This window comes from Urocitellus parryii, chromosome 1, assembly GCF_045843805.1.
Source record: "Urocitellus parryii isolate mUroPar1 chromosome 1, mUroPar1.hap1, whole genome shotgun sequence".
Lineage (NCBI taxonomy): Eukaryota > Metazoa > Chordata > Mammalia > Rodentia > Sciuridae > Urocitellus > Urocitellus parryii.
In genome coordinates this window covers 134,873,290-134,885,440 of record NC_135531.1, presented here as the reverse complement: position 1 = coordinate 134,885,440, position 12,151 = coordinate 134,873,290, and the positions used below count along the sequence as shown (strand labels likewise).

Below are 12,151 nucleotides of genomic sequence, written 5' to 3'. Positions count from 1 at the left end.
CTAACAAACCTGTCCTGCCATGGAATTTCTGTTGTGCTGATATGACTGTCTTTTCTGGGACCCATGGAGCCTGGGAGCAGGGGAGGTCCCAGAGGTGAGTGGGAGCCAGGGGTTGGAGGTGTAAGGTGAAGTAAGGCCTGGGGTCCAACTGTCAGCTCTTTTGTAGGCCCTGGTGACAAATTAGTATGTCCCTGGAGGAGGGAACAAGTGGGATCTTTACCTGTTCCACAGTGGCCCTTCTCTGATGCCCAGCTCCTTGTCCTCAGGGACAGGGACTGGGAGAGAGATGAAACAACTAAAGGGGTGTCCCCGAGACCTATGTCCTCCAAAGCTCCTATATAAGAACATCCCTCCAAAATATGTGGTCTCATGGCTTGACTCATTCTTTTAAAGATAAGACTTACCCCAGGAGAGGGGTGAAGGTGGGGGTGGCTAGATTGTCTTGGGGCTCAGAAGCACAGGAATAAATAAGAAGCATTCTTAGAGGAACAGAGATGTTACCCAGATGTTTGTATTAAAGCACGGATGGCCTGTGTTGTAGTTATATGCAGAATGTCCACAGACTTGAGAGAGAAAACAAGAGAATTCCCCAAAAGCCCCTGTGGCCGTGAGTCACATTTTAGTCCACCAGCTGCTGCTCCTTTGTGACCCTGACCTTGCGGGATAGGCAGCTCTTTCTGCTGGGCCAAGCGCTTGCTTTCTGAGTTTCAGCTCTGGAGTGGGGGAGCAGAATCCACTTCTAGTGTAGTCGGGAACATTGTTTGCTCCCGCCAGCTGGAAAGGCCTCCTGGCCTCTGGGATTTGTCTTGCAAAAGAAATGTGCGTAATAAATTCTCTTTAAGAGCAGGAAGTGCTGTTATCCTCATGAAAATAAGAGAATGAGATGTTGAGTGGGTTTTTTTTTTTTTCTTTTTTTTTTAAATGCATCTGACTGACTTAGCCTAGTGGTAGCTTGAAACATGACTGGACAAAGGGTGACTATTCCCAGAACTTTCCTGTGGTATTTCATACCTAATTTTAAGTGTAGGTTTACTCTTGACTGAGATACCCTTTATCAGGTACCAGCCCCAAATAGATTATTTAAAGATAAACTCTCTGGCTGGCTTATAGGCAGTAAGTACTGCTGTAGTTAAAGGACAGCGGCGACCTCAAACAAGTGGTTTAACCTCTCTTGGGTCTCAGGCTTCATGTCTGTAAAATGGGGGTGATGTGAATTAGGCTAGGTAACAGCACAATACTTGACATGGCTTAACTATTAGCTATAATTTCTGGTAAGTTGGGTGCTCAGGAAACAATGGCTATTTGAGGGAGACCCTTAAACATTTTTTTACGGGATGAAAGGTTGCCCCTCCTGATGTGGACAGGTCAAAGATAGGCAGTCCTGGCCAAAGTCATTTCCATTGGCTTTGGACAGTAACTAGGCCTAGTTTCTGAGTTCTGTCTGGAAGATTCCTTCAGGGCCAATTTCCTACCTCCACCCTCAGAAACAGGAAATTGTAACCTTTAGCCATTGTTCAGGCTACTCCTGGGACTCATTCATTCCTTTACTCATTCCATAAGCATTTCTGTTTTCTTTTTATGCTATATTAGGACTGAACCCAGGGGCACTCTTCCACTGAGCTACGACCCCAACCCTTTTTCTTTTTTATTTTGAAGCAGGGTCTCACTAAGTTGCCAAGGTTGTCCTCAAACTTGCCATCCTTCTGCCTCAGCCTCCTGAGTGGCTGGGATTACAGGCATGTGTCACTGTGCCCAACTCACAAGCAATTTTTTTTTTTTTTTTTTTGTGGTACTAGAGATTGAACCCAGGGCCTTGTGCATGCTAAGCAAGTACTTTATCAACTGAGCTATATCCCCAGCCCTCACAAGCACAGCACCACAAACGGGCACAGTAAAGGCAATAGAGACACTGGACACATGCAGTGTATTTTTCTGCTGTTTGGTTATCAAAGGAGATTGATATTGAACAAATAATTCCAAGATAATTTTATTTCATAGTTGTGGTAAATGCTAGAGCTTTTTCTCAAATAATCCAACTTTTCTGCCAGGGGCAGTGGTGCTGCCCATAATGCCAGCAACTCAAGAGGCTGAGGCAGGAGGATCATGAGTTCAAAGTCAGCCTCAGCAACTTAGTGAAGCCCTAAGTAACTTAGCTAGACCCTGCCTCAAAATAAAAAATAAAAAGGGCTGGGGATGTGGGGATATGGTTAAGTGCCCCTGGGTTCAATCCCTGTTACCAAAAAAATCCAACTTTCTTTGGCACCTCTTAGTCCAAAGGACTCTGACACGGTAATTCAGCCCATGCGGAAAGGAAGCAAAAAACTAAGGTTCCAGGATGAATTCTTCAAATAGCAGCCACAGAACCAACCATCATGTTCTAAAACTTCACCTGTGCCATCCGAGTGTCACTGCACATTGGAAGTTGCCTGTTGTTTGCTTTAGATCACAGACACCACTGAGCTCCACTGGGCTTTCTTTCTTTCTTTCTTTTTTTTTTGTTGTTGTTTGTTTTTGTTTTGTTTTCCTACTGGGACACTTAACCACATCCCCAGCCCTTTTTACTTTCTCTTTGGAGATAGGGTCTTTGTAAGTTGCTTGGGGCCTTGATAAATGGCTGAGGCTGACCTTGAACTTGCAGTCCTCCTATCTCAGCCTCCCAAGCTGCTGGGATTACAGGCGTTCACCACTGTGCCCAGCTGCACTGATCATTTTTATGTGACCTGCTTTCAGTTCTTCCTAGGGAAATAAGTGTAGAAAGGTAGATTTGTGGGGGTTGTAGTCTTCAGTTTCAGGAAAAGTAACCACAGAGCAGGGTCACGTGATGTGTTCCTGGGGCGACATCCCTACATCTGGACAGAGCAGGGTCTTTGGCCTCCTGTATGGCTGCATTGGCACCCCTGGCACCCAGGTTGGTTATTAAATTAGAGTTTGTGCCTTTTAAACATCCTCCATACTGTTCAAAGAAGTTACAATTAGTATTTCCCAAGTAGCTCAGCAGAACTTGGTTGCTAGGCAGCAGACCTTTAAAGACAATTTGTTGATTTCTGCCAAAAGACAGAAGAGTAGTAAACATTCACGTTCTAAGAAAATTGCTTGTTTTCTAGCTTCCAACTTCCGTGCCACAGCATGAATTCCATTCATCAATATGTGCATCAGTGTCCATTTTATTCTTTACTCGGTTTACATAAATTATTCAGAGTTGTTATTCTTTTCCAAGCCTAATCCCTGGCTTATCAAAATAATAAGATGTTTTAGGTTAGAAACCGGCTGCCATATTTGTGGTCAGGTAATGTACAGAGGCTACTACGGAAGGTAACAGAGTACCCAGCTGCCCAGCTATAGCCTGGGGCAGCACCCAAGGAAGAGGTGGCTGATCCATGGAATAATCTCCAGTTTTTCAACATTTGTTTGCACCTAGCATGTGCCAAGCCCCATGTGCACTGTGGTCTAGCCAGACTTCCATACTTTCATTTCTTAGTAGGGAAGTCATGGCGGGAAACCAGAAGCTTCCAATACAGGTGCTGTGAGAATTCCAACAACATCCAGAACCCAGCCTCACATTGGGCAGGGCTTCCCAGAGTGGATATGTGCTGAACTGGAGACCTTCAAGATGAAGCATGCCAGGCCCACTTTAGTGTGGGAGAAGAGTGATTCAGAAGGAGGCTCCCATGTAAAAAGCCCTTGGGAGATTTACAGTGCTGGATGCCTTTGACCACTATAGACTTGCACTTCAGCCTGAGGGCTATGGGCTTGGAACTTACAAAGGACACCATCAGATTTGCATATTCCCCTTGGGGAATCCACCTGATTTGGCTGAAGGTTGATTCTAGAACTTTGGACTATAGCTTGGGGGGTGGTGTGGCTGGAGACCTTGGGGGAGGAAGTACAGTCTGGCTCCGGAGTTGTGTTGGCCTGGCCTTTTGCCACTTTCAAGAGGTAAACCTTGAGTAGGTTAACTCTCCAAGTTTCTCAAGTCCAAAATACCTACCTCTTAAACTTGGTCTAGGAACTACTACTGAGTCAGAATTACAAGCAGCTGTCTGTCACCTGGCACACAGCCATGTCTCTGCTTGATAGCTGACAGTCATAGAGCTGACCTCCTTATGGAAACCCATTTAGTTTTTTCCCATTAGTCCTGTCTGAAAGGGCCAGTAATGTCCAGTCACCTGAGTGCTATATTCCCAGGCTGAGGCAGGAGGATTGCAAGTTCAAATTCAGCCCCAGCAACTTGGTGAGGCCCTAATAAGGAATTTGACAAGACCCTATCTCAAAATAATAAACATAAAAAGGGCTGAGAATGTGGCTCAGGGGTGGTACGGTGCCCCAGGTTTCAATCCCTGGTACCAAAAACAAGAACTTAAAAACTTGGAACTTTGTTAGAACCAGGCTTGTCTCTCTGAATTTGAGTCACCTTGAGGTCAGCTCACTCTAGGTCCTATATGGGGGCTGGAGGTGAGGGGAGTTGGGGAGTTGAATTATTTATTCAGCTCTAGCCCTCTGGGCCTCCAAGGGTCCCCAGAGGCCTCCGTGGAGTAAGCCTTCCATTCCTGAAGAGGTGCTGCTGAAAGGAGCCCCCAAAGCACTCAGCGCCTGAGTGTGTGCTCTTATATTAGCTGTCTTGCTGCTTGCTAATAAGATATGCAAATTATCAGGGCTGTGAGATCTTAGCCACATTCCATCTTCTGTTTAATTAGCATTTAATCGTAATCTGATTTTAATTTTTTCACACTGGCACCCTAATTAAATGTTAGGGTGTTAGTCTTAACAATTAAATTATATTGGCAAATAGAGTCTTCAGGAAACTTGACCTTTTTCAAGCCAGGGCCCTCTCTAGCTAGATGCAGATGTTAATTAGATTCTGCAAGATGCTGCTTCCAGACCCATCCGTGCACCCATTTAGTTTTTTCCTTGTGGTAATGGCTCTGGATTCCAGTGGGGCTCATATAGCTGATGAGTGCACCCCCAGCAGGCAGAGGTTAGCACTGAATTGGTTTGTCAGGAGCCTGGAGCCTGGTGAAAGCCAAGTGAGCTGACTTTGCTCCAGGCATAATGATAGACATGACGGGTTTGGAGGTTGAATTGAGGACTGGAATACTCCTTGAAGTGGTTGCTCTTGTCTCATGGATGTAAGTTCTTCTTTAACTTGTGATTCTCAAGTGATGATTACCAGGGAAGTTGGTACCTGAGCAAGTCATATGGTATCTAGAGGCACCACCATCTTCCACAGCAGTGCTTTGTCGGGGGGACCACAGTGGGATTAGGCAATGGAGTCTGGAGGCATTGCCAGAGCCAGCTGGGAATGTGTTTGGAGATGGTTTTGGGGTGGAGGTGGAGGACAACAAATAGAATAATGGGGACAGCCAGTTTCCCTCTGAGTGAGCTGTAGATAGGTGCTCAAGAAATCCAAAAGCATTTTGAGGTAGCCTCATGGGCTGGCTGGCACTGAGGGAATGAGGACAGATTGAAGAGAAAAGACAACTGTCCTCTTCTACCCCATCACACACTGAGGGTGGTAGTAAAGAACACCACTGAAGCGGGAGACAGTGTCCTTGTTCTTGTGGGACCTTGGAGGTCCTGACTCATAACATGGTTACTCTCCAGGCTGCTCCAAGTTCCATCCTCTCCCTGCACTATGGCCTTTTATTTTCCTGCGGTTGGGCTAGGGATGTGTCTAGAGATAGAGTACTTGACTCACACACATAGATCTCCAGGACAAGGGTAGGGTGGGATGAGGGGTATTTTCCTGGGGTTGCTATTTAGTGCTGTTTCATATCTCTCCTTGTGCCTGTGGGTACAAATCTACAGCATAATTTTAAACTTCTAATGACAATTCTCTTTGTATCACATTCACAGATGCCTTTCTGCCCTCTGAGGTTTTTTTTTCTTTTGTTCGTGTTTATTTTTTGTTTTTGCCCTTTCTCTGCAATTCTTTTTCTCCCCTTTTAGGAAGGAAAAAATCCTATTGGTCATTCAAATTCTGTCCTTTTTTAACAGGTTAGAACCGTGTGAATTCAGTTCCTCGTGTTTATGGAACATGTACTATGGGAAGGGCATATGCTGGTTCAGAGAAGGTGTTGTTCCTACTGCTTTGGTTTATTTCTAAGTGAACAGGCAGAAAGTCCGCTTCGGTTGCATTTATATGCCTCTTGCCATAGCCTATGGTCCAGACCACCCCAAGGTGATCTGAAATCCCCTTCTCTCACCCTGCCAGGTTTTCCGGACAGACTTGATCACAGCCATGAAGATTCCAGATTCATACCAGCTGAGCCCGGATGACTACTATATCCTGGCGGACCCGTGGCGACAGGAATGGGAGAAAGGTGTGCAGGTGCCCGCCGGGGCAGAGGCCATTCCAGAGCCGGTGGTGAGGTGAGACAGGCAGTGCCCAGGAGGAAAGGGAGGCTGCTCTCCCGAAAGGGACCTATCAGTCCTCGAGTTCCTTTCTAGTTTGTCTATTTCGTGTTCAGTTCTCTTATCTGATAAATCATTAAAATATTCTAGAAATACTCTAGAAACACTTTTCAGGCTTTGGACCTTGGTTTGGGCTCAGCTCTGGAGCTAGACTGCTTGGATCCAAATTGTCACTCACATTCATTGTGACCTTGGGTCAGAATCCGGATCTCTCTGGGCCTCCATTTCCTTGTCTTAGAAATGGGATGTCACTCTTAGAATGATGTCACTCCGGACTCGATTAGAAACATCTCTAGACTTTTTTTTTGGTAACAGGGATTAAAGCCAGGGCCTTGTGCATGCAAGGCAAGCACTCTACCAACTGAGATATATCCCCATGCCCCTTTTTATATTTTGAATAGGGTCTTTCTGAGTTGCTTAGAGCCTCAGTAATTTGTTGAGGTTAATTTTGAACTTTTGATTCTCCTGCTTCAGCCTGCTGAGACTCTGGGATTACAGGCATGTGTCACTATACCTGGCTCCTGGCCTTATTTTTTATTTTGAGACAGGGTCTTGCTAAGTTGCCATGCTCGTAACTTCTTTCCCTTCTTTTCTTTTGCAGTACTGGGAATTGAACCCAGGGCCTTACATATGCTAGGCAAGCAAGTGCTTTACCACTGAGGTACATCCCTAGCCCTTTTTGTTGATTTACCTATTTATTTGGAGACAAGGTTTTGCTAAATGGCTCCGGTTGGCCTTGAACTTGTGATCCCTCTGCCTCGGCTTCCCAAATCACTGGGGTTACAGGTGTTATGCCTGGCTCTTATCTTCTTTTAAAAGGCCCTTTAAAGGAGTTCTTAGAGAGGGTCTGAGTCAGAGAGAAGTCTTAACTGGGCTTTGGAGCCTTCCAGTTTCATGGAGTACTGAGACCCCTGGGTGCTCTTGCAGGATGTAGCCACATTGCCATAGGTTGTGCCTCCAACTAGAGCTCAGTCAGGTGCTTCTTTCTGCACCCTGAGGAACCCTCAAGGCAGGAGGGCCTGGTGTTTTGTCCTCGCCACCCACCCGCCTGCCTGAGCAGGTTAGCTCGGGTTATTGGCAGCCCCTTTCTGGCCTTGGCAGCCTTGGCTCTTGCTAGAGCTCATGTAGACCAAGCTTGGGGCAAAGATCACAGCTGTTCCCTCCCTTGACATTGGCACCATCGCTTCCTGGCAACCACACTTTTGACTGGCTCATAGACATTGAGAACCTTAGTGCCAGCCTTGTGCTGGGCACAGGATCATAAGGGAAGCAGATTCAACCCTGTCGGGTGCTCTGTGGGGATTGGCTATTGAGGAGGGCCTTTCCTCGTCCAATAACTTCTGAGGGCTGAGTGCCACCAACTCTTGGCTGGGACTTTCTGAGAATAAGGGAAGGTCTGAACTTCTCTAATGGCCCCCTTGGGAGTATATGCTGCATCAGTGAATGAATTGGACAATAGAGATTGTTCTCCACATCATTTTCTAGGGCCAGCAACATGGCTGAAGCTCCTAGCCAGTTTTGTGCCCTCACCTAGGCAGACTGGAAAACTCTGGCTTGACCTCTTTGAGCCAGTTTCTTCCTCTGTGAAATGGGGATAACACCAGAACCTGCCTGATGGTGTGGTGGTGAGAATACACATGCCAAGTTGTCACCACATGTGCCAGGGCCCAGGGTAAGGAGAAGGGGCAGGCCACTTTACTGGGCAGAAAAAAGCCAGTCCTGATCGGGCCTGCCCCAGCAGTCTGTCCTTTGTACTTGATGTCAATGTCAGGTGGTTCCGGAAACATCCACAGACCTAGGTAATTAATTGCAGATGCTGCCACACCAGTAGCTTAGTTTCAGTGTGCCTGTAGGGTACTTTATCTGTTGACATCAAGAGGAGAGCACATGTTCGGGCTGCCTTGGCTTCATGACGTGCATTCCCAGCATATGCACAGCTGCACCAGGATGACAGGAGCCAGGCGCTCCCTGCCTGTCCATGGTTTGGAAGGGATAAGACGGGTGTTCTCTTGGCGAGCTCTCCATGCCTCCATCTGTGTCTTCCCCAGCCCAGCCCAGCCCATCCATCTCCCTGGATGCCTCCTACTGCACAACCCTTGTCTGATTATCTGCGTGGCGGCCATCATGGCCAGAATTGCCAGAGCTGCTCTGAGCCTGATGATTTGCTGTACTGAGCCTGGGATGTTCATTTTCTCATTTAATGATCTTACTTGCCTTGTAAAGTACAGAGTACTGTCCCCATTTTATAGATGAGGAAGTTGGGAAATTCTGGGGACTTTCCTGCAGGGTTGCTGGGGCCTAGTGGGCTGGGCCAGGAAATCATAGGCCCCACGAGCAAGCCTTGGGTTATCTGTGTGGGGCCCAGAGCAAGAGCCTTATGCCTGCTGGCTCGAACTGTTCTCCCCAGTTACTGTCCCAGCCCCTCTATCCCTCCCTCCCTGGCCTTTTGGGCATATCTGCCCGCCTCACCCTCTAAATCTGAGTGAGGGCCTGTACCACCCCCTTAGTATAGCCAGAAAGCCCAGGGCCCAGCCAGCCTCTGGAGAATGTCTCTTAATGGGATAGAGACTCTTTTCTCTCCTATAGGTCTCTACCCAGTGGTCCTCCAGCTGACCTCCATGCCATGTCCATTGGGCAGGTCAGTCCATGCCTGGGAGGAGATCTTCCTTGATAGCTAGAGCAAGAAGGGGACAAACAGGTGAAGATGGGAGTCCCAGGAAATGCATTTTTCTGGTGTGAGTCCTTCAGCCCTGGCTCCCCAGAGAGAAGACACTGATCTTGTTCCCTAGAGGTCTGGCCAGGTAACAGCTGACAGGGCAAGCAGGGTTAGGTAGTGTTGTGCCAGCAGCTGGGCATTTGGATGAGAGCTGCCCCAAACCCTTGACTAAGCATATGTTTAGGGCACAAACAAAGCCAGATCGTGACCAAATGACAGGCTGCGCTTAAAAGGAAGCATTAGTTCAAATGGCTGTTTCACCGGGAAAGGCAGCATTTTGTTGGACTCGGGTCTTGGTGTAGCTCTGATTGGAACCCCCCAGGGTGATGGTGGGGTGCCACCGACATCATTAAGGTGGTGCCAGCCCTTTCCCTTTCTCTTTGCCCCTCAGCCTTTTCTAGGCCTCCCTTCTGGCCTGGAGGCCTGTCTTCCTGCTTGGGCCTCTGCCTCCCTGTCCCCTGCCACCTTCCTGCCTCTCTTGCTGACACCTGGGGCATTTCCTGGAGCCCAGGCGCCCTCCCCACAGCTCAGCCATGTCTCTGCCATCTCAGGCCCTGCCCTCCTCTCCACAGTGTGCGCTGAGTCACAGCCCCTGGCAGCCCTGCCTCCGACCCTAGGAGGCCTCCCAGGCAAGTGAGGGGCCTCTCAGGCCTGGCAGTGCTGTCCAGATGGAGGCCAGGCTCCCAGGCAATAACCATGGCAACCAGTGGGGGGTGGGAAGAGCTGGTATTTTGGTGTTCTGTTCTTTTTTTTTTTTTTTTTTTTTTTTTTTTTGGTACTGGGGATTGAACCTGGGCCTCCTATGTGCTAGGTGAGTGCTCTGTGACTAATCTACATCCCCAGCCCTTCTTAAAATTTTTATTTTACTTTGAGGCAACATCTTGCCAAGTTGCTCAGTGTAGCCTCGAACTTGTGATCCTCCTGCCTCAGCCTCCTGAGTAGCCACTGCACCTGGCTAAGCGTTGGCATTTTGAACTGGCATTAGGATCTGAGAGACCGCATAGGGCTGAGCTGAGGGGACACTGACCTCCTCACAAGGCAAAATTTCCCCTTAACTATGTATGTGTGCCAGGCACTTTTCTAAGAACTTTATACACATTAATCCTTACAATTCTCTCACTAACTGTATAAGGTAGGTACTAATGTCATTAGCCCATTTTGGGGATGAGAACATTCAATGGGGGAGCTGTGATGTAATCTATACATGTAGCCATGGCCTTTCCAAGCTGCATCAGAGACAGAGCTGTGTCCCCAAGGGAGAGCTGAGCTGGGATGTGATCCTGGGACCATGGTGGGTGCAATTTTGTATGCGGGAGACTTTGCTTCCGTCCTGGGCAGTGTTGGTGGGGAGACAAGTAACCTAAGATATTTGCTGCTTATGTACAGGATCTGGGGAAGGACAGGTGTTGGGCATTGCTGTATCTGGGGCTGTAGCACTGGAACCTGGCTGGGCCCCCTCACACCCCCGAGGAGAACTGGCCACAGTTCTACTTAAGACCAGGGCATTTTCTGGCTGTTGGTGAAGGAGGGACCAGGGCTTGTGAAAGTGGGTAGCTAATCAATCCCTGGCCCCTCCCCACCTGGAGGAGTATGTTAAAGGACTGAAATCCGAACTGGCTCTATCCTACTTGTTCCCAAGTGACTGGCACAGGGCATTGCTTAGGATGTCACTTGGGACACCTCCTACAGGCCCAGGCTAATCAGGAGGCTTCAGTTTAGGCCCAGCCACCCTGGTGGGGGGACTGTGGAGATGGGCTCTGGCTGGTCATGGATGTTTATGAAGTGAGCTGGGGCTTCTCCATAGCCCTTTAGGTCTTATATTTCCTGTGTACCCATAGTCATCCGAGTGTTGGCAGGGTGGGCAGATGGTGGAGGAAGAAATAGGAGGAGGGGATATACAGGGCATCAAAAGTCAGACCTCACACTTGGCCACCAGCTCCTCACTGACCAGCTCATTGGAGCCCCCCGAGCCTGGCGGCTGAGGGTCCTTCCCTTCATGACAACCCCTCTTGATTTCCTAGGATCCTCCCACCGCTGGAAGGCCCCCCTGCACAGGGATCCCCAGACAACTCTGCACTTGGTGAGGGCTCCCAGCCTGATTGGCCAGAGGGCAGCCGCTATGACCTGGACGAGATTGACGCCTACTGGCTGGAGCTTATCAACTCCGAGCTCAAGGAGATGGGTAGGTGACCCTCTGTGCTAGGAATGGAATCAGGACAGGGAGGGAGGGTTTCCTTCCCAGTCGCAGCATCCTCACCTCTAGAAAGACAGTGGCTGAGACTGGGGAATAGTGACTTCTGCGTTATTGATAGGTATAGTTATTTAGTATCCTGTGCATCCTGAAGATTTTGCAGCCGTCAGGTGGCTGCAATAATAGCATGATTCACAGGGTTCTTGGGACTATTGCAGCAGACATGAATGTTGTAGGAGTAAGTAAACATACAAGCAGGGCCCAGGCATTGGGTATTACCATCCTGGCTAAAGCCCACTGATGTGTCAAGGAAGGACCAGGTCTGCCCTGTTCAGCCACGTTTGGAAATGCCTGCTGCACACAGCATTCCATGCTTTCTATACATACATGTGTAGTCTCAGGCCAGCTGTCTACAATGAGAACACCATACAGGTCAGGAGCCTTTGTGATAGGATGGTCCAGCCTGTTCCATCGTTAGAGGGTGGAGCTGAGTCCCAGAGCACATGGTGGCCAAGCAAAAAATCTTCCATACGTCTGCCCAGAATTCCTGATACCACCCACTACTGTTCTCCCCACAGAGAGGCCCAAGCTGGACGAGCTGACGTTAGAACGTGTGCTGGAGGAGCTGGAGACTTTGTGCCACCAGAATATGGCCCGGGCCATTGAGACGCAGGAGGGGCTGGGCATTGAGTATGATGAGGATGTGGTCTGTGACGTGTGCCGCTCCCCTGAGGGTGAGGATGGCAATGAGATGGTCTTCTGTGACAAGTGCAACGTCTGTGTGCACCAGGTGGGCAGCCCTCTCCTCCCTGACCTGGTGATGAATGTACCTG

General features: G+C 48.7%; 1 protein-coding gene across 1 annotated transcript in view; it reads left to right on the top strand.

Moving 5' to 3' along the window:
* Nucleotides 1–12,151, top strand: part of Jade2 (jade family PHD finger 2) — a 46,632-nt gene that overhangs the window by 14,722 nt on the left and 19,759 nt on the right. Inside the window, exons 5-7 of the mRNA XM_077801647.1 lie at nt 6,212–6,369; nt 11,149–11,309; nt 11,897–12,108. Of these exons, the coding sequence (XP_077657773.1) occupies nt 6,212–6,369; nt 11,149–11,309; nt 11,897–12,108 (531 nt within the window). The remainder of the gene's footprint in view (nt 1–6,211; nt 6,370–11,148; nt 11,310–11,896; nt 12,109–12,151) is intronic.